Below are 25,337 nucleotides of genomic sequence, written 5' to 3' on the forward strand. Positions count from 1 at the left end.
CCGTGTTTTCGAATAGGAGGCCAAAAAGTGGCAGGAGAGGAAGGAGGCTTTGGAAGCTGTGGAGGTTCTTGTCAAAAATCCCAAGATTGAGTCTGGGGACTTCGCAGACCTTGTGAGAGCCCTCAAGAAGGTGATCCTTTGAGATAGGATATTTAGCAAGGGATGATGCCAATGACTAATGTCTAAGAATGGTTGACAAGTGGAATGTTTTTTTATTTTTTTTGTTTTACAGGTTGTTGGCAAAGACACCAATGTAATGCTTGTAGCACTGGCTGCCAAATGTCTGGCAGGGCTAGCCACTGGCCTCAGGAAGAAGTTTGGCTCGTATGCTGGACAAGTGAGTGTTTGTATTACAGTTAGTACCAAGCTGTTAAGTTCCCATATTGGTGGGATGAGCTTTTGGATACTAAAAGCCAGTTGTCTTATGGTGGTTGAAATAATTGACCATCTTGAACATATGCTGTTGGGTCCTTTGTTCTTGTGAAAGTTCCGCTAGGACTCTTAAGACTTTTATTTTAAACCTTTTTTTGGTGCTGGACAACTGACGCCAGCCTTCAGGGTTAATGGGCTATTGCTCAACAGTGTCTTATGCAGGGCATTTGGTCTCGATCAAAACTCCATTAATGTACTAGAACTGAGAATAGTGTTAATTGCTTAAGTCAGAGAACCACTTGGAAATAAGGGCCAAAAAGATTCAATCACAGTGGTGGCATACATCAGGGGGGCTCAAAGAGCACCTTGGTGGTGAAGGAAACCAACAGAATAATACCAAAACCTCCAACAATCTCAGCAGTGTTCATACCAAGAGTGGAGAACTGAGAAGCAGATTCTCAGTAGGCCTGCCCTACACCCCAGAGAATGGTCTCTTCATTGAAGGGTTTTAACTAGGGATGTGCACCGGCCACTTTTGGTGTCTCGTGTTTTGTGTTTTGGATTCGGATTTGCTTGAGGTTTTGGGTTCGGATTTGTTTTGCAAAACACCTGACGAAAGGTTTTGGATTCGGATTTATTTTGAAAAAAAAACATAAGTGTTAACAAGTTTTTGGGTTTATTTTCACTCCTACGCTATTATTAACCTCAATAACATTCAATAACAATCATTTCCACTAATTCCCAGTCTATTCTGCAGAATCAGTGAACTTTGTAATATTGCAGTACCAATGGACTTATACTGCAGGATTGTTTTTGGATATTTTTTTTTTATTTATTTTAACTTTTTTAAAAAAAATTCGTGCTGCGCATTATTTCCCCAGCACAGCACAAGATATAGCAGGACAGAGGACCACCTAACACACCCTCCCTTTACCCTGATCAATGCCTGAGTGAAGATGGCAGCGGCTAGCGGGGAATTTATAGAATACGAGTATCGCGAGATCCGACAGCGGGATTATGACTCAGAGCCTCGGTTTCAGTTTTGCAATTGGCGGGAATACTCTGATCTGTCTCGGATCCGGCTCGGATCGGCAACGTTCGGGTGGGTTCGGATTTCAGATATCCGAGCCTGCTCATCTCTAGTTTTAACTGGTTGCAGAGAAGTGGCTTCACCCAGGTGGCAACCTGATGGTATCTGTAGAAACACAAGGTAAAGCATTACTGCTCAAGGGCAAAGGATCCAAAGCTTTTTTGTTTTGTTTTTTGTAGGTGGTTGTGGTACACTGACATTCTCAAAGTGGTTCATTGTGGTTTCCTCTATCACAGGGTCTATAAAGTCAGACCACTTCATCAAATTTTAGCTCTGATGACTTCAGCTGTGTTGCTGTTTGTCAGAGAAGCTTTGGCAATAATAGCTTTAGTCTACTTGAGACCATGCTCAAGGCTAGAAAGCTGGTTTTGGCCTAAAAAGATCATAGTGTGGAACCTGTATACCTCCTTGTGCCACTTCAGTTGGCACCTTTATATTCTTGCTGGAGGGACTCTGGTTTGAGATGGTTCAGAAATATGCCCTGCAGGTCTTTCAGAAGAAGCTGGCACATTGTCTGTCTGTACACAGACCTTTTTGCTAGATGTGCAATCTCCTTACGTTCCTCCTTTAGTTCCTTGGGACCTAAACTAAGTATTAACAGCCTGACAACATCCCTCCCTTTGGAGTCTGTGGAATTGCAATTTCTTTCATAAAAGACAACTTTTTTTCTCTCTACGGGCAGAAGAGTTTTGGAAGTAGGGGGCTCTCTTGCAAATCTCCATATATAATTTTTCATAAAGATGGGTTTGTTCTTTGGACCAAGCCCTCCTTTCAGCCAAAGGCAGTGTCCAGTTGGCACTTAAATCTGCAAACTGTCATTCCAATTTTAGGCAGTTCTAGGTTTTTGGAAGAGTGGATACCTTCTCTTGTTGGATGTAGTGAAGGTGCTGAGGATTTAAATTAATAGGACATCGGAGTCCTCTATGTTGCCCATCATGATTTGTGTAGCAAACCAATGCTTGGTGAATTACATCAGTAATTCGACAAGCTTATATTGGGGGTATTGAAGCCTGATCCTGAAAAATATGTGGGCACATTCTACCAGATTGTGTCTCCTGGGCAGTTTAACACAGGGCATCAGCTGAGCAGTGGTTGGGGAGCTATCTAGTCCTCACGTTTTACACTTTTATTTTTCTTCCAGGTGTAATGTTTGTGTACACTGGTTTCTGTCAGCAGGTTTGGGATATCACCATGGTTCCATTGTTCCTTAAACACATAAATTCCTGGTGAAGGCATCAGGACGTATTACTGTTTTGGCACAAGGTGTCAGGCAAACTCTTAACGTACCGCAGTAAAAAAGCATTAGTTTTAGTGTTGCATTAAACTGGACAGATTTGGGAGTGCCTGCCATGGTATCACATGGATAGTTTCTTTTTTTTCACAGGTTGTGCCAACTATATTGGAGAAGTTCAAGGAGAAGAAGCCTCAGGTGGTCCAAGCCCTACAAGAGGCCATAGATGCCACTTTTCTAACAGTAAGTGACCATGCGACACAACCTGTAGGTGTTTATTGGTAGCTGTAAAGCACAAGTCTCACACTCTGGTTTCTTTTTCAGACAAGTTTACAGAACATCAGTGAAGATGTCTTGGCTGTCATGGATAACAAGAACCCTACAATAAAGCAACAGACATCTCTGTTCCTTGCAAGGAGTTTCCGCCACTGCACTGCTACTACTCTGCCGAAGAGCATGCTGAAGCCTTTCTGTGCCGCACTCCTCAAGGTCCTTTTTCTTTATAGTTGTTGTAATAGTTTTATAGAATTTGCCTAGTACAAACTAGCTACTAATAACCTCTACCGATATGTAAAGGTTTCCTAAGATTATTGGAGCTCTAAAAAATTGTAGTTGTGTTTGTCTTGTAAGAGACACTTAACTGTCTTCAGTTTGAATCGCCTAATAACAGAACAATAGTTCACTCTCCAGCACATCGAAGGGTGCCCACACACCGATGGTCAGTTATGTTTTACACTCAACTAATGTTTATCCAGACACAGGATGCAGTTTCCCATAATCATCAGTCTAGGCTGCTGGATAACCCAGTGTATTTTTACCTTGTGGCTTGTTTCTTAGTTGTTTTTCTCCATAAAGGATTCTTTGTTTTAGAACACAACAGTACAAATGACTAGATAAATGGATAAACAACCAGGTAAAGTTGACTTTAAGGAGTACTACTGAAAGAAACTTCAAGCTCTTGTTGGTAGCCGGTATCTGTTCCGTTTACCAACGGTATCAAGTTTAATGGAATGTGTATAGTAGATGGAATGAGGGGGAGGGCAACGGAAGGGTTAGTTGGGGCCAGACCAGGGAGAGAGGCTTTATGGGGTGTGTTTCACTAGAAGGCTTGAAGGGGGATGGGGGTTGAATTTGTTCAACCTACAGATAACATGTTTGAACTGTTTTTTAGGAGACTATAGGGTACTTTTTCTTCTTTGGCTCATGTAGTCTGTTTTATCCCACAGCAAATCAATGACTCTGCTCCAGAAGTTCGAGATGCTGCCTTTGAGGCCCTGGGTACAGCCCAAAAAGTAGTTGGAGAGAAAGCGGTCAACGCTTTTCTTGGTGATGTGGACAAGCTGAAGCTTGACAGGGTAACAGACTGACCTGGAGCTATGTAGCCTGTGCATGGATGATCTGACTTTATAAATGTTTGGCAAACACAATGTTTTTTTTTTTTTCTCAATAGATCAAAGAATGTGCAGACAAGGTGGAACTAGCTTATGGCAAGAAGGGAGGAGCGGCATCTGGCGAGAAGAAAGAAACCAAAGCACCCGCTGCAGGTCCAGGGAAGACAGGACCCCCTCAGAGTGCAGCCAGTGATAAGGATGCAGCCAAACCTGGCATGGCACCCAAAAAGCCACTTGCTGCCAAGGTGTGTGTTGTAGTGAGAACGCCCTACTCTTGTATGTCTGTAGTGTTGTGACACCTTCTCTTTGCATTAAAGGCTGGAGGGCCTGCTAAAAAGGCCAAAGCATCCGCCTCTGCTGGAGGAACTGCAAAGGGCAAGAAGGGAGCTGAATCCAAAGAGGTTATTGAACAGGAGCTCTCGGTGAGTGTATCTGGAAGCTCTGCGTGCTATAACTTCTAGTAGAGTAGCTGTTCTGTGACGTTACTAGGGCAGGACTAAGAGATGGTTGTCTTCTAGCCTGAGGCCTGTGAAGAAAAAGCGGCAGCAGTTCTTCCTGCTTCTTGCATGCAGCAGTTGGACAGCAGCAACTGGAAGGAAAGGTTGGCAAGCATGGAGGAATTCCAAAAGGTAATCTACAGCGGCTGCAGTGCAATGCATTGTTTTGGAACACAAGAATCAAATGTCAGTGTATTGTTTGGCTTTCCTTGCAGGCTGTTGAAACAATGGAAAAGAGTGACATACCCTGTCAAGCGCTAGTCAAAATGCTGGCCAAGAAACCTGGTTTTAAAGAGACCAACTTCCAGGTATGTGTAATCCCACCCTTCCTAGCGGTTTGGTGCTTATGTTGTTACCAGTAGACCACTGTACTGTTCTAGATTGTCTGTCTACTCTCCTCTCCACGTCTTTATATTCTCTTTCTAGGTCATGCAAATGAAGCTACACATTGTGGCTCTCATTGGTCAGAAAGGGAACTTCTCGAAAACCTCTGCCAATGTGGTCCTAGATGGGCTGGTAGACAAAGTGGGAGATGTGAAATGTGGAGGAAATGCCAAGGAAGCTCTTAGTGCTATTGCGGAGGCCTGCTCACTACCCTGGACTGCTGAGCAGGTAAGAGGCCAACTCAGAACCTACCACTATCAATCTCTGTGAGCTATTGTCCAGTCGCGTGATCCATTTCTTCTGCAATTTGTAGGTTGTATCGCTGGCTTTTGCTCAGAAGAATCCAAAGAACCAATCGGAAACACTGAACTGGCTTTCAAATGCTATTAAAGAGTTTGGTTTTGCTGGGTGAGTATTCTAGTAATAGCTTGGCAAACCAACGTTATAGCAAATAAGTGTGGTATAGTGTTATGGAAACTGAATGAGTTGACAGACTGAAGGTGTAGTTTGTTTCTGTTCTGAAAAATATAATTTTCTAAATATATCAAACCATTTCCAGACTCCATGTCAAGGCTTTTATCACCAACGTGAAGACTGCTCTGGCTGCCACAAACCCAGTAAGTCTTATGAGTGAGACAATGGTTGTCCCAATGCCACTTCCCCTCTGACTTGTGATGTTCTCACACAGGCGATCAGGACCTCTGCCATTACCTTGCTGGGTGTGATGTTTCTGTATATGGGAGCTCCCCTGCGCATGTTCTTTGAGGAAGAAAAACCTGCTCTTCTCTCACAAATTGATGCAGAGTTTGATAAGGTATTTAGCTCCTGGGAGTCGATAAACTTAATAAAGACCTTGGATAAAAATAAGTTATATACAATCTCAATTTTAGGTAAAACCTCCTAACTAGCACTACATTTTAGCTTAGACGGACTTCCTAAAATAAGTCCTATGATTCAGCTCTGGGACATATCTTCTACATTGGGTTAGTACATCTTAAGATGCCACAACCTGGTTAATAATTGGAGGAGATCATCAAACTGCGTGCTAGTTGGGTCAGTTCTATCCTGCCAGGGTATTTCAGTATTGTGTTCCAAATGACAGATGAAGGGTCAGACTCCACCTGCACCAACTCGTGGCTCCACGAAGACTGGATCAGGGGGTGAGGAAGGGGATGAAGGTGAGGAGCAGGATGAGGACACTCCTGCTGATGTTATGGATCTGCTGCCAAGGACTGATGTCAGGTGATTTGGGCTTCTGTATGAACGTTAATACTATGTACTAAATGAACTTTCAGCTAGTGGCAGCTTCTGCTATTTGTCTGCATAGCTCCTCCATCTAATGTTACTTTTTTTTGTTTTTTGACACACCAGTGACAAAATTACCTCTGACCTCGTGTCCAAGATAGGGGATAAAAACTGGAAAATCCGCAAAGAGGGGCTTGATGAAGTGACTGCCATAATTAATGAGGCAAAGTTCATCCTTCCCAATATCGGAGAGCTTTCGAGTGCGCTAAGTGGTCGGCTCAATGACTCTAACAAGATCCTGGTAAGTATTGCCCTGACCGCCTCCCTGCAGTTGGGATTAAAGCGGCAGGCAATTGTAATATAAAACTTTATTCTTATGATTTCGTAGAGGTCTTCTCCACTCCTACACAGACACCAAGCATGCTGAGAATTCTGCTCTTGTAACAACTTCTCATTATGTTTCTGTCTTCTAACAGGTTCAGCAGACTTTGGGCATCCTACAGCAGCTTGCCACCGCCATGGGTCCCAATATAAAAACGCATGTTAGGAACTTGGGGATGCCTATTATAACAGTCCTGGGAGACAGCAAGGTGAGCTATATCTTCATTTTGTAGCTTGTTTCATTGTGTGATACATGGCTGTAGGCCCTGTCACTGTTGACAATGTTTTTACCCAGTGGGGGGTAGTACATGAAATGTTCTCAAAACTGCCCTGTGCTTGTTCACTGCTGGGAAGCTGGACAATTTAAGGGACTTCATTTTGAGCATGCCTTGAAGTATAGATGCCCCTGTTCCAAGATGTAGCCCCTAACTCCTGTAAGAGGGTCCTGGGATCATCCATTATACCAAGCTAGTATAAATGTACAGCTGGTAGGGCCCATAATTCCTGAACATTGTCAGTGTCTCATACTACAAGCATTGCCTCTATTAATTAGATTTCCCTGATTATGGACTTCTTGGCTATCCCTCCTCCTGCCAATCACTGGTTTAGAGCGATGTTGCTTAAGGACATAAGCTCCGGTGTAACTGACTTTTATGACATTACTGGTTTCCTCTTTTTTCCAGGCAAACATCAGGGCTGCAGCTCTGGTGACTCTCAATGCTTGGGTGGATCAGACTGGCATGAAGGAGTGGCTGGAAGGAGAAGATCTCTCTGAAGAGCTGAAAAAGGAAAATCCTTTCCTGAGGCAGGAGGTAAATTAATATTGTGATATAAAAGGGACATTTTAAAGCGAAGTGACACAGCATGCTGGTTGAACTGTTCTTATATTGGTTATGGAGTTGTTCATTTACTCCTTGTTGCCAGCTTCTCAAGTGGCTGGCAGAGAAACTGCCCACTCTGTCCACTGTCCCCTCCGACTTGCTGCTCTGCGTCCCATATTTGTACGGCTGCCTGGAAGACCGTAACGGGGACGTGCGGAAGAAGGCTCAGGAGGCGCTGCCCATGTTCATGATGCATATTGGGTTTGAAAAAATGTACAAAGCTACTGGCAAGCTCAAGGTAAGTGTCATGAATGCTTATTTTTGTTGGCATCTTATACACTTACAAAATGTGTTGTGTTTTCTGCCCCAGTCCTCAGGAAAACTTATAGTGCACGTCTTTAGTATACCAATGTGCAATGCTACGGCTTAAGTGGACTGTGGAAGGAAATAGTGTCTTGTAAGCAATCAAAATGATTCTTTTATTAGATGGATAGATATATAGATAAATGTGTTAAAGTAAGACAGAACCTTATACCATCAAGATATGTCTGGAACATTTGACACCAGATTGTCTAAAGTTCCTGCAGCTGATATTACACCAAGTACACTACATGGCCAAAGGTATGTGGACATCTCTTCTATTGTGGCTGTATCACCCACACCATCTGCAACAAGTGCATCAAATCAGACCTGCAGCCATGCGATCTCCATGGTCAAACATTAGTGGTAGGATGGGAAGTACCAAAGAGTTTGGTGACTTTACGTGGTGCCGTCTTAGGATGGCACCTTTCCAACAAGTCAATTGGTAAACAGTCTGAGCTGCCCTAGTCAACTGTAAAGTGTTGTTGTGAAGTGGAAAAGCCTAGAAGCACCAACAGTGGGACTGCTGATTACTGTAGAGCGTAAAAATCAGATGCAGAGTTCCAAACTGTATCTGGAGGCAACGTTAGCTGTTCGGAAGCTTCATCTATTGGGTTTCCATGGCCAAGCTGTTGCATACAAGTCTCTGTTCGCAGTGCCAAATAGTGACTTGAATGGTAAATCACACCGCCTTGGGACTCTGGAAAATCATTCTCTGGAATGATTAGGTGTAAATCACACCGCCTTGGGACTCTGGAAAATCATTCTCTGGAATGATTAGTCACGCTTCACTATCTGGCAGTCTGATGGACCGATTTGGGTTTGTCAGGATTCTTCTTACTAGAATGCATATTACAAACTATAAAATTTGTTGTAGGAGGAATAATGGTCTGTAGCTGTGTTCTGTGGTTTAGCCTGCACCCCTTATTTACAGTAAATCTTAATGCTACATCATACAATAACATCCCAGAGCAGGTTAATCTGTGGCTCTTTAGATGTGAAACTACAAGTCCCAACCTATCCTGCTGCTATCAACACCTGGAGAGCCACAGGTATCACAGGCCTGCTCTAGAATGTTATTAGTGGTGCAGACCAAACCATGAGAGCCCCAGACCATTACTTCTCCTGCAAACTTTACAGTTGGAGAATTGTGTGCTTCCAGCTTTTGGGAATGTCCTTTCCGGTTTCAGTATAACAATAAGCCTGTGCACAAACTGAGGTCCATCAAAAAATGGTTTCCAGAGTTTGTTGTGGAAGAATTTTACTGGCCTCAGAGTTCTAACCTGAACTGCATTGAACACCTTTGGGATGCTGACTGCGAGACAGACCTTATGGACAGACATGAGTGCACAACCTCACTAATGCTCTTGTGGCTGAATGGATGCTAATCACTGCAGCCGTGTTCCTTAATCTAGCAGAAAGCCTTCCGAGCAGCAGAAAAGGAGACCAACTTTATTAATGTACATGATTCTGGAGTGAAATGTTCAGCAAGTACAAATGGCTGTTATCTTTAGGTATCAATGTACTTTTGGCCATGTAATGTAGGTTAGAAGCATTTCCTATATTATACTAATATTTTTTTATATTTTTTTTTTACACTGACTTTCTTTCAACTCTACAATAATGAGTTAGTGTTCAGTATGCAATTAACCCTTTCAAATCTTAATCGCCCCAGGTCTAGTGAAATGCTTATGGTGATTAGTAATGAGAGTAGTGTTAGTAGAGTAGCTACAATTGGATACATATTGCTTGGTTCTACTGGTGTGTAATGCAATGCTTGTCCTCTAGCCGGCATCCAAGGACCAAGTCGTTGCCATGCTGGAAAAGGCTAAAGCCACCATGCCCGCCAAACCAGCTGCTCCAAGCAAGGCCTCTTCCAAACAGGGTGGAGGACCTGCCCAGTCTTCAGCACCTGCTCCTACTCCAGTGACTGGTATGTATGGAACAGGGGGAGCCGCTTATCTGTGTCCATGATATCTTGCTGGCTGTTTCCTGTACAATTGGTCAATTCTGAGAGTTGGTAAAAAATAAATAAATCAATATTTAAACCATGTTGCATATGTTGTCTATGCAGTGGGTTACTGTTCCTGTTGGCTGAGATGGTAGTTGTGTGTATGTACAGTTACATTGCTTGGATGGGCATCGGAGCCTGTTCTAACAGACTTTGTATTTTCCACTAGCTGTTTCTGATTCAGGACCTGCTGCTTCAGAGAGCAAACCAGATCCCAAGAAGGGCAAACAAAGTGCGCCAGCAGCTAAAGGAAAGGTACAGTGACACAGACCCTACCGTGACTACATAGAATGTATCTTCCAGTGTGCTGGTCGGTACAGGCTCTTTATACTGGGAGACGCTGCTGGAGAATGATGAGTTGCACAGAGGGCTCTGCAGTGCTGTGTATTGTGGGGCCCCCAGAGCCACTATGGTGACACAACCAGGTGCACAGGGGCCATCTGACTCCATACTGCTCCCACAAGTTTTGTTTTACTCCTAATGTATGATTTGATTCTTTTTATAACGGACTATAAAGGTATTACAATACCCCTGGAAACATAACCATTTCTTTGGTAAAATGAAGTTCTTCTGTTGGGCATGGTTTGGTTACATGCTCTTAATTTATTTTTTTCGTTTTGTTTGTTTTTCCTAATCTCTTGAATTTACTACAGTTTGTGCAAAGTGTTCAATAGTTTCACCCTGCTCTTATATTGGTTAAGGAAAAACTGCTGTTTAAACTCGGAGTCCTTTCTCTGTAGACCCAGTCTGTGTCATCTGAGGGCAATACCACCATGACACCAACGAAGGGTAACACCAGCATATCCAAAGCAAAGTCTGCTAAGCAGGTGGTAAACAAACGACACTCCTTCCTGTAGAATTGGTTTATGGTTGTGTTGCACTTGGGTCTGCTAGCCATGTGAGTTGCACTCCTGGGGGACTGAGCCACACGCTCTGTATAAATGGATGGAGGATAAGTAGCACACAGGGTGCTGAGCACTGCATGTCTTACAGAACGGTGACTGTGCCTAGGGGCCACCTGTCACCATGAATCTCCCACCACTTAGTCTGCCTATTTGTATCTGTACAGCACTGAACAGTAACAGAGGCTTAAGCCACAAATTACCTTTACACAGCACCACCGCTGTCAGGAAAGTGTCTCCGTGTTATATTGAAAAGCATTTTATTTGCCCACAGTCTGTGCCAGCGAAGAAGGTGCCAAGTAAGCAGAGTGGGAAGGATGAGGAAGACAGGTCTGGTCCCATTTTCATTATTGTTCCCAATGGAAAGGAGCAGAGGCTGAAGGAGGAGAAGGGCTTGAAGGTGAGGGTGGTTGTACATCTGTGTGGTGTGCTCTGGTTTCTGACTTGTGATTGGTTAACCTTCTCCGTCACTGTAGAGCTATTACACTGGTTCGTTTAGAAACCATAAGTGACTGCATTGTGTTACAGGTTTTGAAATGGAACTTCCCTACCCCTCGTGATGAGTACATTGAGCAGCTGAAAACTCAAATGTCACCTTGTCTAGCAAAATGGCTACAGGATGAGCTCTTTCATGCGGACTTCCAGCGTCATATAAAGGCCATGACTGTGATGACAGAGGTGTGTAATGGTACATTGCCAATGACTGTTAGAATCTGCTCCTTCTAGAAGCATTAGTCTTGATCTGGCCTGGCCAGTCCAGTATTTGATCATGTGACTGGTTAAGGGCTTGATAAGCCAAACATTGGGTAACTTACTATGTAGACTCGGTGAACTTTTCATTCTGCTGCTTTAAACATCTTGTGATCCAATGCTTCTCCACAAAGGTAATGTGTAGCTGAATCCTGGGGCTAAAGGCCATGTGAGCTTAATGGAAAAATCTTTGTGCTGCAACATGTTCTTTTTGTCAATTTCCAGCACTTGGAGAGTGAGAAGGAAGGAGTAATCAGCTGCTTGGACCTCCTACTTAAATGGTTTACCTTGCGCTTCTTTGACACCAATACCAGTGTCTTGATGAAGGTCCTGGAGTTTTTGAAGTTGCTCTTCGCCATGCTTAGCCAAGATGAATATCACATGACTGAGCTGGAAGCCAACTCTTTCATCCCATACCTGCTGCTGAAGGTGAGTGTTCAGTACAAGCTGTTTATACTGGGAGAAGCAGCTGGAGGATGATGAGTTGCACAGAGGGTTCTGCAGTGCTGTGTACTGTGGGGCCCCCAGAGCCACTATGGTGACACAACCAGGTGCACAGGGGCCAGCTGACTCCATACTGCTCCCACAAGTCTTTATTTGATTAACTGCACAGACTGACTGCAATTATTTTTCTTGTGCATTACTGGCGATGCTCATGAGAGCCTGTGAGTTGTGATTCTCCTTTGTTGGCTCTCTAATATTTATAGCCCAGAACTTGGGGCCTTCACTATTTCTATCCAAATGGATTCCCTAGAACAATGGTCCCCAACCCTTACTTTGACTGGTCTCTTCAGTGCATGCTCCTTGTTGCAGCTCGTATAAACCAAGCGGGTAGACTCTAGGTCCAGCAGTGCAGTATCTGATCTGTACAGGAGTCACTGCTATTTCCTGTGACTAGTTGGACTTCACGTCAGTTATTGTTACTTTGTGGCAGCACTGCGCTGATCAAGACTTGGTTGTCTTAACCTTTCTTCACAGTACAAATTGTGATTTATTTATTATATTTTTTTTACTGTATTCCCCCCCCCCCCCCCCACCCCTTCCCCAAATCACAGGCAGCAGCAATGCCCTGTGTGCACATGCATTGTAGCCGGATGAACAGTTGTGTTCAGGTCTGCCTTGTACAGCTGGCAGACCTGAAGCTGAGAGCAGCTGGCCGCCAAAAGCCCCATGTTCCTTGTGAGCTGTTAATGTATTTAAGTCAGCGTTTAATTATTGTCCAATTGTTGACCTAAAGAAGTTGGGGGGGGGGGGGGAAACTCTTGATGTAGTACACGAAGCAGGATATATTTTAATATAATGGAACTGGTATAATGCCCCGTGTGTTTATAATCTGTACAGTACTGCAGTGGACGTCTGGTTTATGAATGAGATTTGCCATTTATTCTATGCTGTTTGAGTTTTGGGAACCATGCGTTTTCTCACCCAGGTGGGAGAGCCAAAAGATCTTGTACGGAAAGATGTACGCGCCATTCTGACAAAGATGTGCCAGGTGTACCCAGCCAGCAAGATGTTTAACTTTGTCATGGAAGGGATCAAATCGAAGAACTCCAAACAGCGAGCAGGTCAGTTAAGGAAGCTTCATATCTCAATTAGTAAAATTTAACCGGTACAATTGTTAACTCCGTCACATATCTGCCCCACAGAATGCCTAGAGGAGCTCGGATGTCTGGTCGAATCCTATGGTATGAATGTTTGCCAGCCAACTCCTGGCAAGGTTCTGAAGGAGATAGCTGTACATATTGGAGACCGGGACACAACTGTACGTAATGCTGCTCTTAACACCATTGTGGCTGTGTACAATGTGCATGGGGAGCAAGTCTTCAAACTGATTGGAAATGTAAGTATGATGCCCGTAGAGGACAGGGCACGTAAAGCTAAACTTCTGCCAGTTTTTGGTTTGGCGCACACTACTGAACCATTTCAGTAACTCCTTCCTAACACCGTTTCTGTTCCGCAGCTCTCTGAGAAAGACTTGAGCATGCTGGAGGAGCGGATAAAACGTGCTGGCAAGAAGCAGGCGGTGTCTGCCCCAGCTAAGCAAGTGGACGAGAAACCTCAGCGCATTCAAAGTGCCAACACCAGTCAGCTGAGGAAAGCACCCCCTGAAGATATGTCTTCCAAGCTGAAGTAGGTTCAGCTGCTAACAAAAGCCACCTTTTCTTTTATTACACTTGTGATGTTGGGTGGGTTTAATGCCGAGGGCACTAAATGTTCTGTTCTTCTACCAATGCTTCTCCTTGGACAGAATAATGTACCGCACTTACAGGATGTAAGTATTGTCTTCCGGATGTTATTAGTGCTACTTCCTTTCATACTGTGGTCGTTTTTTTTGTTTCTTTATTTTTTTCCTCTTTTTCCTCTTTTTACATTTTCAAGTGATCCTATTCCACGATTGCCTGCAAAACAATCCATACACTGTGTCCAGTAATTTAGTGCCTGTAGAGAACGCCTTCTTCTAGTATACTTGCATAGATGGGGACATACTATGTCTGTTTTTGTTGTCTTGTGTGTTTTTTGTTTATCCACCTCAATCACTGTGTATTTAAGTTACTGTTGTGCTGGGATTTGCCGCAACAGATTGAGCTATACTCTGCAGACTCGACTTGGTGCTTTCCTCTTCCACACTAATGGGCTATGTCGGATTGCCTGCAATTCCAGTAGTGTCCCCATGAGGTGTTTGGCTCAGCTCCTGGGCACATGCTTTGTATAACAAAACACTGTCTGCTGAAGAGAAGTTTCCACACTGTGTGCTAATGAAGTGTGGACTTTATAGCAATAAAAAAAAGGCTTTCCCTGCACTTGTGATGGCTTAGTGCTAACTGACATGCCAGTTAGTGTGAGATCACTACCAAGTGGTGGGACAAAGCTGAAGCACATCGTAATTTTGGAAAAATTCCTAACTGCGCCCCTAGTTGTTTTTTTTAAAAAAAAACAACAAAAAAACAAACTACTTTTCTCATACATCCAATTGGGTAACAGCGGCTGTTCCTAAGAACAGGGTGCAGATGAGCACCTCCAACTGCATCTTCCCCTTTCATCAGGAGTTTACCTGGTTGCTACAGCCACAGTTAGTGATGCTGCTGCCATAATGGCAGGTGGCCCTCCACAGAGGAGAAAGTGTTCAAGGCCCAGTGCCTGGACCAGTCCACACTGTGACCTTCTGTTGGTGCAAAGACTCCTGTGCAGGGAAATGGGTAAGGTGAGGGGCAGTATATGGAGTTTCCTCAGTAGGCTCTGGAAAATTTTGTCCAGGACATGGGTTCGAAGATCCTCTCAAAGGAGAAGGAAAGCCCTAACCTACCTGTACAGCAAGACCTGGAAAGCAACAGACCTGCAGTGGTCCAGTATTCCAAGGATTTGTACTCTTCCACTTGTCTTACCTTCAGAGAGGAAAGCTCAGAGGGCTATTACATGGAGGATTACTCTTTGACAAGAAGTCCTTGGAAACAAGGGATAGAAGACTTTGTGCAGGTTGTGCGGACCCTTAACTTTCAAGACTTTGGGGAGCCAGATTCTTGAGAAGAAACCTTTATTTCCCTTCCTCTCCTCAACTGAATGATTTGCTTTGTGAAGCTTGGACAAAAACCGGACAAGAGGTTCAAAGTCACACAGACTACAGTTTTTTTTTGTTTTTTTTATCCTTTTGCAGGAAAGGACAGGGACAAATTAGGAGTCCCCTGCCTAAGGTGAATGCACCTATAACACATTTGTCAAAGACCACAACTATTACGATTCTCAATACAGCTTCTCAGATGGAGACACTGAAGCCATATTTATTGCTGCTGGATTCTCTAAGGCCATCTTGGCATCAGCCTGGAGTTAACAAAGTTGTGGAAAGGGGACAATGCTGCTGTTTAATGCATGACTTTTTGGGGGCAGAATTTCAGCCTTGGGAGGCTGACACAGAATCTGAGTGCTCTCGTGTCCCTCCTGTTTACTGATGTCCTGTTTTGTCCTGAGCTTGGTAAGATTGTCTGTCAGTCCACAGGGGGAGAGGGCTCTTTCCTCTTGGTTACTGCTCCCAAGTCTAGAGGTCCTAGATTTTGTACCTTTTGCTTCTAGGGGTGTTAATTCTAAAGGGCACAACTTTCCCTAAATGGAGGGCAACATAGGGGAATACCGGCTTGGTCAACTAAATGACCAGAATGACTGGCACACTGCCCACCAGGAAGCACCTGTGGTGGACTACATTTACAAAGATCAGTGGTTCAGTTCCATGTGAGGTACCTGGGTGACTGAAATCCTAGCCCAGGGCTACATTGATCTTCTGAAGCCATCCCTAGACTTTCACCGCAGGTCTTCCCATACACAAAACAAAGACTCTCGGCTGGAGGCCTTTTGATGTTTAGTCTCTTCAGAGGTAGTCATTCCATTTCCAGAAGAGCAGAACAGGTTGGGGTTCTCTTCAAACCTTTTCTTGGTTCAGAAACCACATTGAACGTTCCAGCTTATTTTGAACCTGAAACACTAAACATTCATCTGCTGGTGGACAGGTTCAAGATTGAATACTTGATAAAGAGCATGGAAAATGAGTTCCTGGTCTCCATGGACATTGGGATGTCTATGTGGTCATCACCAGTCTGGGAAGATTACCATTGCCTTCTCAGATTCGCAGTCCGGTCTCCTCATTATAAATTTTGTACTCTACCTCTTCAGCCTGGGAACTGCGGCTTGTATATGTACAAAGGTCATGGCAGCCACGGCTCCTCTTCTGAGGTCCAGGGGGAAAGAAGTCATTCCTTGCTTAGACAATCTGTTAATCAATGCAAGATCCTTGTCTTTACTACAGGCCCATATCGGACTAATTCACAAGTGTGTACTATGAACTATGTACTATAAATGCCGCAGTCTATAATATGGCGTGAAGGGGTTAAAAAAAACCTTCATGTTGCCTGATTTAGTAGATCATATGAACTTGCATGTGACAAGTACACTAACTAAATGGTGTACTGGTCACCTTACCACAGAATACAGTTGCAGGTCAATAATACATGTGTAGGTGGGGAGAATTGCTTAGAATGTTTACGTTAGATTTGTTTTTAGGCGTCTGGCCTGTTACTGAAGGGCACATGTGTTGGGCACCACAGTAAAATCATGTTCATTGATAACTACCTGTAATGTGATGTGTACAGGATTTCTGTAATACCTTTGGTCCTAACGTGAGCCTCTGTTTCTCCCCAGTCAAGCACGAAGCATGGGAGGACACTCAGAACCTGCGCACTCTGTCCCACGGGAGTTCCAGTTGGATCTGGATGAAATTGAGAATGATAACGGCACCGTGAGATGTGAGATGCCCGCTCTGGTCCAGCACAAACTGGATGAGATATTTGAACCAGTCTTAATCCCAGAACCAAAGTAAGTTGCAGATTGGTTTGTAAAATATGTGCTCTAAACAGGGTATCGCATATTGTATGTCTGTAGCAGATGCAGGAGAGCTGACAATGTTGGTCTGCAGGCCCGTTAATGTCATGCACATGGCCGGGCGGTGTGTAATGTGTACCGATGGCTCCTTCGTCCTTAAATTCAATTTGTACTTCTCCATTTCACAAAGTAGGAATTACAGGGGTTATAAAGTGGTGTGGTGGTAATTTGAGTTGAGAACCTCTAATACACAACTGCTATAAGCACAGTTGACTATTCATAGTTGTGTTTCAACACTTCTAGTAACTGTAGTCTGCTGTTAATCCTGACAAAGGAGATCGTTATGGTACTAGATGTTCTGACTGTCCTGTATTATACCCACAGGATTCGGGCAGTCTCCCCACATTTTGATGACATGCACAGTAACACTGCTTCTACCATCAACTTTGTCATCTCCCAAGTTGCCAGTGGAGACATCAATTCCAGTATACAGGCTTTAGCTCAGGTACCTATTGCTTGTTAAATTCACGGGGAGTGGAGGATTTGGGGATTTATTTCAAGACAAATATTCAAACTTATAGCTGACCCATCTTTCAGATTGATGAAGTCTTGCGTCAAGAGGATAAGGCAGAAGCCATGTCTGGCCATATAGACCAGTTCTTGATTGCCACCTTCATGCAGCTACGCCTGGTGTACAACACCCATATGGCAGACGAGCGGCTGGACAAGGACGATATTGTACGTCTGTACAGCTGCATCATTGGCAACATGATTTCGGTAAGGTGTAGTCTTTAAAGTGTACTATCCAGGTCCACTATTGTGTTATAAAATCAGCACTTGGAGAAGGCGTTTACCTAATTGGTCAGTGGTCTCACTAATAATCTCTCCACAGCTTTTCCAGATGGAGAGTCTGGCCCGGGAAGCCTCTACAGGGGTCCTGAAAGATCTAATGCATGGTCTCATCAACCTCATGTTGGACTCCCGGGTGGAAGATCTTGAGGAGGGGCAGCAAGTGGTGCGTTCAGTCAACCTCCTGGTGGTAAAAGTGCTGGAGAGATCTGATCAGACCAACATATTGAGGTAAGAATTTATATGGTGGCCGCCAGGGACTCTGATTTTGTGCAGTAACTAAATAGTGTCTCCATTGCAGTGCTCTTCTCGTGCTGCTTCAGGACAGTTTGCTTGCCACAGCCAGCTCGCCCAAGTTCTCAGAGCTTGTCATGAAGGTAATGTCTTAAAACACGTTGCATGTATTGGAGCAATTAAACAGTACACAAGACAGTTAAACAAGACAGTAAGACCTCAACATAATAGAATAATAGAATTTGTTCATGCTCTCTCTCTCTCATTCATTCTGTTGGGGGACACGGAGACCATGGTGTATAGACTCCAGTTAGGACATTGCCACCTTAACAAATCTTTATAGCGTTTGCTGCTCCTCCCTCTACCCCCATCATCCTGCACACCATTGGCCTTTTTGACACCATTCTTCCATGGTTCATCTCCTACCTCGCCAAACATTCCTTCCCATAGGAGTCCCACAGGGTCCTCTGCTCTTTTCTCTGTGCACCTCATCCCTGGGTGAACTTATTATTCCTTCAGCCTCCAAGATCGCCTATATGCTGACAACACTCAAATCTACCTCTCCTCTCCTGATTAGTAAAGGAATCCGATTAGAACATGGGGAGTAAGGTTTCTGCAAAATAGTATGTGGTGTTTGTCTTAATGTGCGCATTGGGGAAAACTCAAAACCTCCAGAACAGTGGGGTAGTCAACCGTTTGAAAATATGCTGTTTCAGAGGAAAAAAGCCGTTTTTGTTTTCTTTGCCTCTGCAGTTGTATATGGTATTCTGTAAGTCTTGAGCTCAACCTGAATGGAAGCTTCAGGATACACATGGATATTGCCTTGCCAGGGGGGTTACAGATAATGGGAGCATCCACATGTGTGAATTCTGTTGTAGTCCGTTGAACTATTATGACATTTTCGACCCCGAGTACTGATAGTGTTAAGGTAGCAGAGATAGGTTAATAAAGTCTTAACTCATGGTTTCAGTGTCCCCCAATGGACACTGGAGACATTGTTTGTTTGTTTTTTTGTTTAAAGCAAGAATAAAAATCCCTTTTGTGCACAAAGTTCAGTGTAAGTGTTTCATAAGTTTAAGTTCTTGCATTTGAATACATTGCCTGACTTCATTTAGTGTCTATGGCGGATGATCAGGCTCCTCCCAGAAGCCATAAATAACATCAATCTGGACCGGATTTTGCTGGACATCCATAACTTCATGAGGGTCCTGCCCAAAGAGAAGCTAAAGCAACACAAGAGTGAGCTGCCTATGAGGACGCTGAAGACTCTTCTGCACACGTTGTGCAAGCTTAAAGGCCCAAAGGTGAGCGGTCTGGAGAGATGGGGACGTTGCTGTGACAGCTCGGACTGCTTTGGAGAGCCAAAAATATATTGTGGATTTGAATTGAGTAATGTAAACGTGTTTATAGTGCAGTGGTTGCCCATATAAAGCACTATCTATGCACAGGCAGGCTTGACCTTCCCATCATGGACAAACCTGCTCCCTCCACCGTGTATGAACCTGGTGCATATACTGCATTCTATTCTGAAGTCATTTAGGACAAGGGTGCAACCTGTGAGGACACTGAATTTATTTTTGGGGTCCTCCATTTCAGATGCGCAATATATTCTATTGGGAACAACCTCCTCCTTTGTGGTCCCAGAACAGCGCACACTGATAAAGAAAAAGGTACCACTCGTTTAGGACCTATTGCTGGAACTAACTTGGTGCTAACTGTAAACCTATTTCAGATCATGGATCACCTGAGCATGATTGAGAACAAGCACGAGTCTGAGCTAGAGGCTCATCTGCTCCGGGTAATGAAGCACTCCATGGACGGTACGGGCTCAAAGATGGACAAGGAGACTGAGAAAGGAGCGTCTCATACAGTGAGTAACTGATCTTTATGTACATTGTATAGATCTTATATAGTCCGAGCTCGGACATGATGTCACAGGACTAGTCAGAGACCTGAAGCTGATCTTGTACTTAAAGTAATGCTCTACGAAGGGGATGTCGAGTCTGCATATTTAATGTAATGTTCTGGGACTGTGGTTATGAAGAATTGTGGGATGTTTGTAGTTTTGAGGTTAAAACTTTAACTTTCTGGTTAATGAGATTGAAAAAATCAACACCTCCTATACAGAGATATTTTGACTCTGAATAAATCCCGAACCAATCCCGAGTGTAACAGTTATCTACCACTTATTTTCTGGCCAGAAGACTTTGTATGTCTATGTTAACTTGTTTTTAACTGTTTTGTGTGTTTTTTTTGTGTTTCTTTTGTTCAAGGAGGAGAAGGTTTCAAAAGCAAATGTAAGCGACTTCCTTGCAGAGATTTTCAAGAAGATTGGATCTAAAGAAAACACAAAGGAGGTCAGAGCACGTGGCTTGATAGTCTTTGTCCTAGGAAAATACCATTTTATTCTGTGACCTGGTGTCTGAATATATTTTTTTTTAATTCTTTCATAGGGTCTGGCTGAGCTGTATGAGTACAAGAAGAAATATTCTGATGCAGATATAGAACCTTTCCTCAAAAACTCCTCCCAGTTCTTCCAGAGCTACGTGGAACGTGGCCTCAGACTGATAGAGATGGAGAGGGAAGGGAAGAGTCGTATTGCATTGTCTGCAGGTGAAATCCTGTGTATGGAGTCTACTGGTGTTATGTTTAGTCCTGGATTTGGTCTAGTCTGACTGTTTTTGTTCCCCACAGGTATCACACCGCACGGGACAGAGATAAATACTATTCCAATAGTCACCAATGCTGCTCCTCCTGCTACAAACTCTAATGGAGAGGAGGTTGGGCCTTCTGTCTACCTGGAGAGGCTGAAAATACTGCGCCAGAGGTGTGGGCTTGATAACGCCAAGGTAATAACAGTGGTTTAGTGCTTGGTCTGTGTAGCAAAGTTGTTGCCACCTCCTTGCTTTTCATCTCTGAACGTTTGATGCTTTAACAAGGTTATGGACTGCATTGTCCTTGAACAATCACTGGATATTAAGTTATCAATGTTTTTTTTAAACGGATCTGTTGCTGGAGAACGTGTTGTGGGATTTGTACTGTTTAAACTTGGCAGATATATGCTCCATCTTTTTTGCAGACTCTTCTTCTGTCTGCACTCGTAAGAATCGCCTGGAGGGCTAATTTAGAGTAAGGAGCTGGCAATAAATATACTGCTCTGCCCATTAAAATGATTGGCGTTTGAGTTGGTGGAAGCAGCTGATGCCCCTTTATTAAAGCCTAAACTAGTGCGTGACGAGAACCTTAGACGTCTGTCTAATAAATGAGATGACAAAGGTTACTGGTCTAGTGGACGACTTATTCTGTAATGTCTGCTTTGTTAAAGGATATTGTGCTGTCGGTAATAACTGGTTTTGTTGTATGAAACCTCTTGGCTTGTGCTGATCTTGGTGGATGACGGCTCATGCAACGATCACATCACTAAATGTTCTTTGTCCCCTACAGCAGGAGGAGAGGCCTCCACTGAGCTCCTTGCTCTCTAAGACCACCACCCCAGCAGTGGTGTCCTCCACAGACATGCTCCATAGCAAGCTCTCTCAGCTGCGGGAATCACGAGAGCAGTTCCAGCACTTGGATCTAGACTCCAACCAGACCCACGCCAGCACCACCTCTTCCTCAGCCTCCACGGCCAACATCGACGACTTGAAAAAAAGACTAGAAAGAATAAAGAGTAGTCGAAAGTGAGAACTCAAAGCCTCGTGCTGGTTTCCTTTACAATGTTTAAGAGTCTTGTCTCCGGCTCAGTGGCTGTGTCTAGGCCTATTGTAAACTTGTTTTATGTATCATACTGTGTTATTTCTTCGTTCTTGGGAGGGAGAGCAAAATACTGTGGCTGAGTATTTGTACATATATTGCTGTTCTAACTCCCCCTGTGTTTTAGTGTACAGACTGTCTCCCTGTTCTATACCTAACCCCTACAATCTGAATCTTTCTTTTTGTCAGGTTTTAATTGTCTGTTTCCATGTCTTATATTTGTAGCTCTGTGGCTGTTTTTTGACTTGCTTTTAATTTAAGATAAAGCAGTGGATCGCTGATTCTGTACGGAATCGTAAGGCATGGCATGAAAATGTTTTTGTAAATAAAGTTTGACATAAGTGCGTACATTGTAAATGATGCTGTTTCAGTTGCTCTAGTTTTTTTTCTTGTGTTTTTTTGATCTGTACATTACAGTAACTAATCTACAAAGGCCTTGTACCTCCACCTAGCTGCTAGTTCTAGCTCTGAGCCACAAGTCTGGCATTTACATTTTCATGGGCCATTAAAATAAAAACTTCACTCATTTAAAAAAAAAAAAAAAATGCTCTCTGAGTTTATTGTTCAAAACTTGCTTTGACGCGTTCAGCACTGGGATCTAAAGTCTTATTTGTTTTTTATTATGTTAAAGGAGAGCGGCCACATTCGAAGTTCTGTTGTCCAGGTAGATGGGTTTTCTCCTTTTTAAAGTGGACACAATAATAGCATCTGTTTTGTCTCTTTAGATAAGATTAAACACTTAATTTTTTTTTCCTATTCCATTCATTTGGGGCCAATGTGCCTCAGTTTTGCCACTGTTACTATTTTTATTCCGACCAGGGACCGCTTGCTGTAGCGTTTGTATGATCTCCCCATGTTTACGTGGGTTTCCTCTGGGTGCTCCAGTTTCCTACACTCCAATCATATTGGTTAGGCTAATTTGCTTCTGACAAAGTGGATGTGGGTGTGTGGTAGAGAGTTTTACAATGTGAACTTGGGCAGAGACTGATTTGAATGATTGTACATTCTCTGTACAGTGAGGCATAATATGATCGGTACTATATAAATAAACAAATCCTGACAGGTGACCTGTTATATATTGTGACCAGAGCGAATATGTTGGCAAATATTAACGACGTCCAAGAATTTTCCGATGCACAAGGGAGTAAAGTGTTTAATTCATAAGGAATGGGTTAAAGTAGAAAAGTCTGTCCAGCTGGAAAATATTAGAATATGTGTATCCTTCAGCGATGAGTCACAGAAATGGAGCTCTAATCTAAAAGTAGATGCAAGCAGTAGCTAGTTATCAACCAGGACCACTGTTCCTTTAGAAGATGGTTCTGAGATCCTACTCGCATACATAGATCTTCAGGATGCTTACTGATTCCTCACGTTCTGTCTGTCCTGAGACAGCATTTCCAGGTTACGGAAGGATTACGGTATCCAGGATTGCTCTAGTAATAGCCTTTCTGCAGGAACACTGCTTTATTATAAATGAGGCAGAGGAATTCAATTCCCTTGAATTACCCCCAACGAGTCCCTTCGTGCCATAGCAACATAATTTCTGGGGTCCTAATCAATGCTGTACAAAACAAAGTATTTCTACCAAAGGAGTATTCCACATCCTGCCTGTGAACTACAAGGTCAACATCTGATTACAATACAAAGGGGCATTCGATTGTTTGCCTCTATCATAGGGCAAAGTGTAAAATGCTAAATCTGGTGAAATTTTGTTAAATTTCAGACAGGCCTCTGGATCATTCCATTCAGGTAATAAGAGCCACCGGGGAGTTTTAAACTAATGACAGAATCCAAAACTTGGTGTGTGTATTTCAGAACTATACTAGATCGTATTCACGACAGACTCCAGTACCACAGGCTGTAGGCTCATCTGCCAAATAGCACAGGGTGCATGGTCACTGAACAAAGAGTAAATACACAAGTTCTGACAAGGCATGATGTTCAGGGTGCAGGTCAGCCTTTTCATCCTTTCTTGCAGGTAAAGTGTCAGGGTAATCTCTGACTACAGAACTGTAGTCTCGTGCATAGATTGCCAAGGAGGGACCACTACCATGATAGAGGCAGCAAAAAAAAAGCCTGAAGTCACTGCATTTCATGTGGTGGGCAGACCGAATGTCATAGATCACTGCAGCTAAACACATGTTCGTCCGAAAAATGAACCCTGCAGCCGGAAATGTTCCAGTTAATAAAAAGTTTGGCCACCCTCAAGTAGACATTATGGCAGCAAATCAGAACACTAAAGTGCCCAGTTTTTTTGCTTGTCCCAAAGCTCCATGAAGGTGATAAATGCTTTTGCAATCGAATGGACCTTTCGACTAGGATATGACACCTCCATTTTCGCTCAGTGTTCATACCCTGAAAAAGATCAAATAAAGTAAAAGCTCAGCAATCCTTCCATTCTGGCCAGAACAGAAGAGTTTAGGAACACAGAAATATTTGAGATCTCCACAAGACTTATTAAACGGTGATACCCATCCAAACAGACCATTTTGAGATGGATCAGAGAAGTCCTTGCACTGGCATACAAGAGATACTGGTGTACGGTGCAGAAATTTTGCAAGCTCACTCAACTAGAGCAGTGGCAGCTTCTTGGGTACGTAGGACTCATGTCTCAGTAGTTGCTCTCTGCAATGCTTGGCCATCTATTCATACTTTTTCCTAGGTATGGTCTACTGGAGGTAACGTCATGCCCATTTTTTTTTTTTGGAGGACCGTTATCCACACGGCTACATAATAGAACTATATGGATCTTACCGGAGTGATTTGTGGCTACAAATTCTTACGTTTCTTCTTGCTGCATGAGTCCTCCAATTCGTTGCATGTATCTTGTGCCAGATTTCCCATGCCAAGGGCAGCCATTGTACTCTTTCCAGTCGGGACTTCAGTGATCACCAAAAGCTGTCGGGGACAAGATGTAGCGATGTCTGGTTAGAAGCACTTAAGTATATGGATACTGGCTCATGGGAGTGGTGAGCAGTAGAGTAGTGACCCCTTGCTCAGAGTATTTTGAGACTGGCTACTGCTGGACTGTATTTCTGCCAGTGTGGTTGGAGAGCCTGGTTGAAGGCTCCTAGTTCAGCATCCAACAGTTCACGTCCGATGTCCACCATCTGTGGAACTGTTCCTGGAAATATAGGTAAATTAGGTTTTCCTAGGCCTGGGGGCAGTAACTCCTTCAATTTATCTTGCCAAGAATTTTCACAGCTGGTGGACAAATAGCTCAAGGGCGATTTATGGATTGGGTTTTGTATGTAGAGTGATAAGGAACGATACAGTAATTATAGTGTGTTGTTTCTTGAGACTGCTGCCCATTTTCTGGTCCATAGGACCATTTAGTGGAGCTCCATGTTTCAGAGGAATAGTGGTCCTAAATGACCGCAGTGATATTACAGAATCAATCTTTGGTACCATATTCCAGTGTATTCAGTCCTTTTCATTAATGGGATACATTTTCTCTAGACATCTTGCGTTTTACTGTCTTTTAACTTAGAAATTCCCATTCACAGACATGCTGGTCTCTAGTCACTTGATGGACATAAAATGTGATCCTGTTTTTGGGTCCTAGCCTCAAGCAGACTCTCCTGCAGGGCCTGTGTATCTGTTCATTCTCAACTTGTAAGGTCTTTTTGTATTACTTTTATCAATCAGTTATTAAAAATCATTGTCTGTATTAAAAGACATTTTCTCATCCTTTACCATCTC

At 43.4% G+C, this 25,337-nt stretch overlaps 1 protein-coding gene and 2 non-coding genes across 11 annotated transcripts in view; all 3 read left to right on the forward strand.

Annotated features, from left to right (window-relative positions):
* The window catches only part of CKAP5 (cytoskeleton associated protein 5), a 32,709-nt gene extending 10,726 nt beyond the window's left edge, over nucleotides 1-21,983 (forward strand). For 4 of the 9 annotated variants that reach the window (XM_075188176.1, XM_075188177.1, XM_075188179.1 and 1 more), the window contains exons 8-46: nucleotides 17-130; nucleotides 233-337; nucleotides 2,847-2,936; nucleotides 3,018-3,182; nucleotides 3,920-4,048; nucleotides 4,144-4,329; nucleotides 4,402-4,506; nucleotides 4,603-4,713; nucleotides 4,797-4,889; nucleotides 5,008-5,193; nucleotides 5,279-5,373; nucleotides 5,525-5,582; nucleotides 5,654-5,779; nucleotides 6,068-6,207; nucleotides 6,337-6,511; nucleotides 6,687-6,800; nucleotides 7,275-7,403; nucleotides 7,516-7,710; nucleotides 9,561-9,705; nucleotides 9,953-10,038; nucleotides 10,524-10,613; nucleotides 10,960-11,085; nucleotides 11,214-11,363; nucleotides 11,661-11,864; nucleotides 12,865-13,000; nucleotides 13,082-13,275; nucleotides 13,396-13,565; nucleotides 13,684-13,707; nucleotides 16,620-16,793; nucleotides 17,184-17,304; nucleotides 17,397-17,576; nucleotides 17,692-17,879; nucleotides 17,950-18,025; nucleotides 18,998-19,186; nucleotides 19,615-19,752; nucleotides 20,156-20,239; nucleotides 20,336-20,495; nucleotides 20,577-20,731; nucleotides 21,327-21,983. In XM_075188176.1, coding sequence (XP_075044277.1) covers nucleotides 17-130; nucleotides 233-337; nucleotides 2,847-2,936; nucleotides 3,018-3,182; nucleotides 3,920-4,048; nucleotides 4,144-4,329; nucleotides 4,402-4,506; nucleotides 4,603-4,713; nucleotides 4,797-4,889; nucleotides 5,008-5,193; nucleotides 5,279-5,373; nucleotides 5,525-5,582; nucleotides 5,654-5,779; nucleotides 6,068-6,207; nucleotides 6,337-6,511; nucleotides 6,687-6,800; nucleotides 7,275-7,403; nucleotides 7,516-7,710; nucleotides 9,561-9,705; nucleotides 9,953-10,038; nucleotides 10,524-10,613; nucleotides 10,960-11,085; nucleotides 11,214-11,363; nucleotides 11,661-11,864; nucleotides 12,865-13,000; nucleotides 13,082-13,275; nucleotides 13,396-13,565; nucleotides 13,684-13,707; nucleotides 16,620-16,793; nucleotides 17,184-17,304; nucleotides 17,397-17,576; nucleotides 17,692-17,879; nucleotides 17,950-18,025; nucleotides 18,998-19,186; nucleotides 19,615-19,752; nucleotides 20,156-20,239; nucleotides 20,336-20,495; nucleotides 20,577-20,731; nucleotides 21,327-21,566 — 5,346 coding nt within the window. In that variant the 3' untranslated portion in view covers nucleotides 21,567-21,983. The remainder of the gene's footprint in view (nucleotides 1-16; nucleotides 131-232; nucleotides 338-2,846; nucleotides 2,937-3,017; nucleotides 3,183-3,919; nucleotides 4,049-4,143; nucleotides 4,330-4,401; nucleotides 4,507-4,602; nucleotides 4,714-4,796; nucleotides 4,890-5,007; nucleotides 5,194-5,278; nucleotides 5,374-5,524; nucleotides 5,583-5,653; nucleotides 5,780-6,067; nucleotides 6,208-6,336; nucleotides 6,512-6,686; nucleotides 6,801-7,274; nucleotides 7,404-7,515; nucleotides 7,711-9,560; nucleotides 9,706-9,952; nucleotides 10,039-10,523; nucleotides 10,614-10,959; nucleotides 11,086-11,213; nucleotides 11,364-11,660; nucleotides 11,865-12,864; nucleotides 13,001-13,081; nucleotides 13,276-13,395; nucleotides 13,566-13,683; nucleotides 13,708-16,619; nucleotides 16,794-17,183; nucleotides 17,305-17,396; nucleotides 17,577-17,691; nucleotides 17,880-17,949; nucleotides 18,026-18,997; nucleotides 19,187-19,614; nucleotides 19,753-20,155; nucleotides 20,240-20,335; nucleotides 20,496-20,576; nucleotides 20,732-21,326) is intronic. The other 5 variants (XM_075188181.1, XM_075188182.1, XM_075188183.1 and 2 more) reach the window with 5 other exon arrangements.
* On the forward strand, nucleotides 10,127-10,233 carry LOC142104718 (small nucleolar RNA SNORD67). The gene has a single exon (XR_012679659.1). It is a non-coding gene; the product is annotated as a small nucleolar RNA SNORD67 (small nucleolar RNA).
* On the forward strand, nucleotides 11,905-12,011 carry LOC142104719 (small nucleolar RNA SNORD67). Its single transcript, XR_012679660.1, has one exon. It is a non-coding gene; the product is annotated as a small nucleolar RNA SNORD67 (small nucleolar RNA).
* Nucleotides 21,984-25,337: the final 3,354 nt, after the last annotated feature.

Source organism: Mixophyes fleayi, chromosome 10 (assembly GCF_038048845.1).
Source record: "Mixophyes fleayi isolate aMixFle1 chromosome 10, aMixFle1.hap1, whole genome shotgun sequence".
In the NCBI taxonomy this organism is placed as follows: domain Eukaryota; kingdom Metazoa; phylum Chordata; class Amphibia; order Anura; family Limnodynastidae; genus Mixophyes; species Mixophyes fleayi.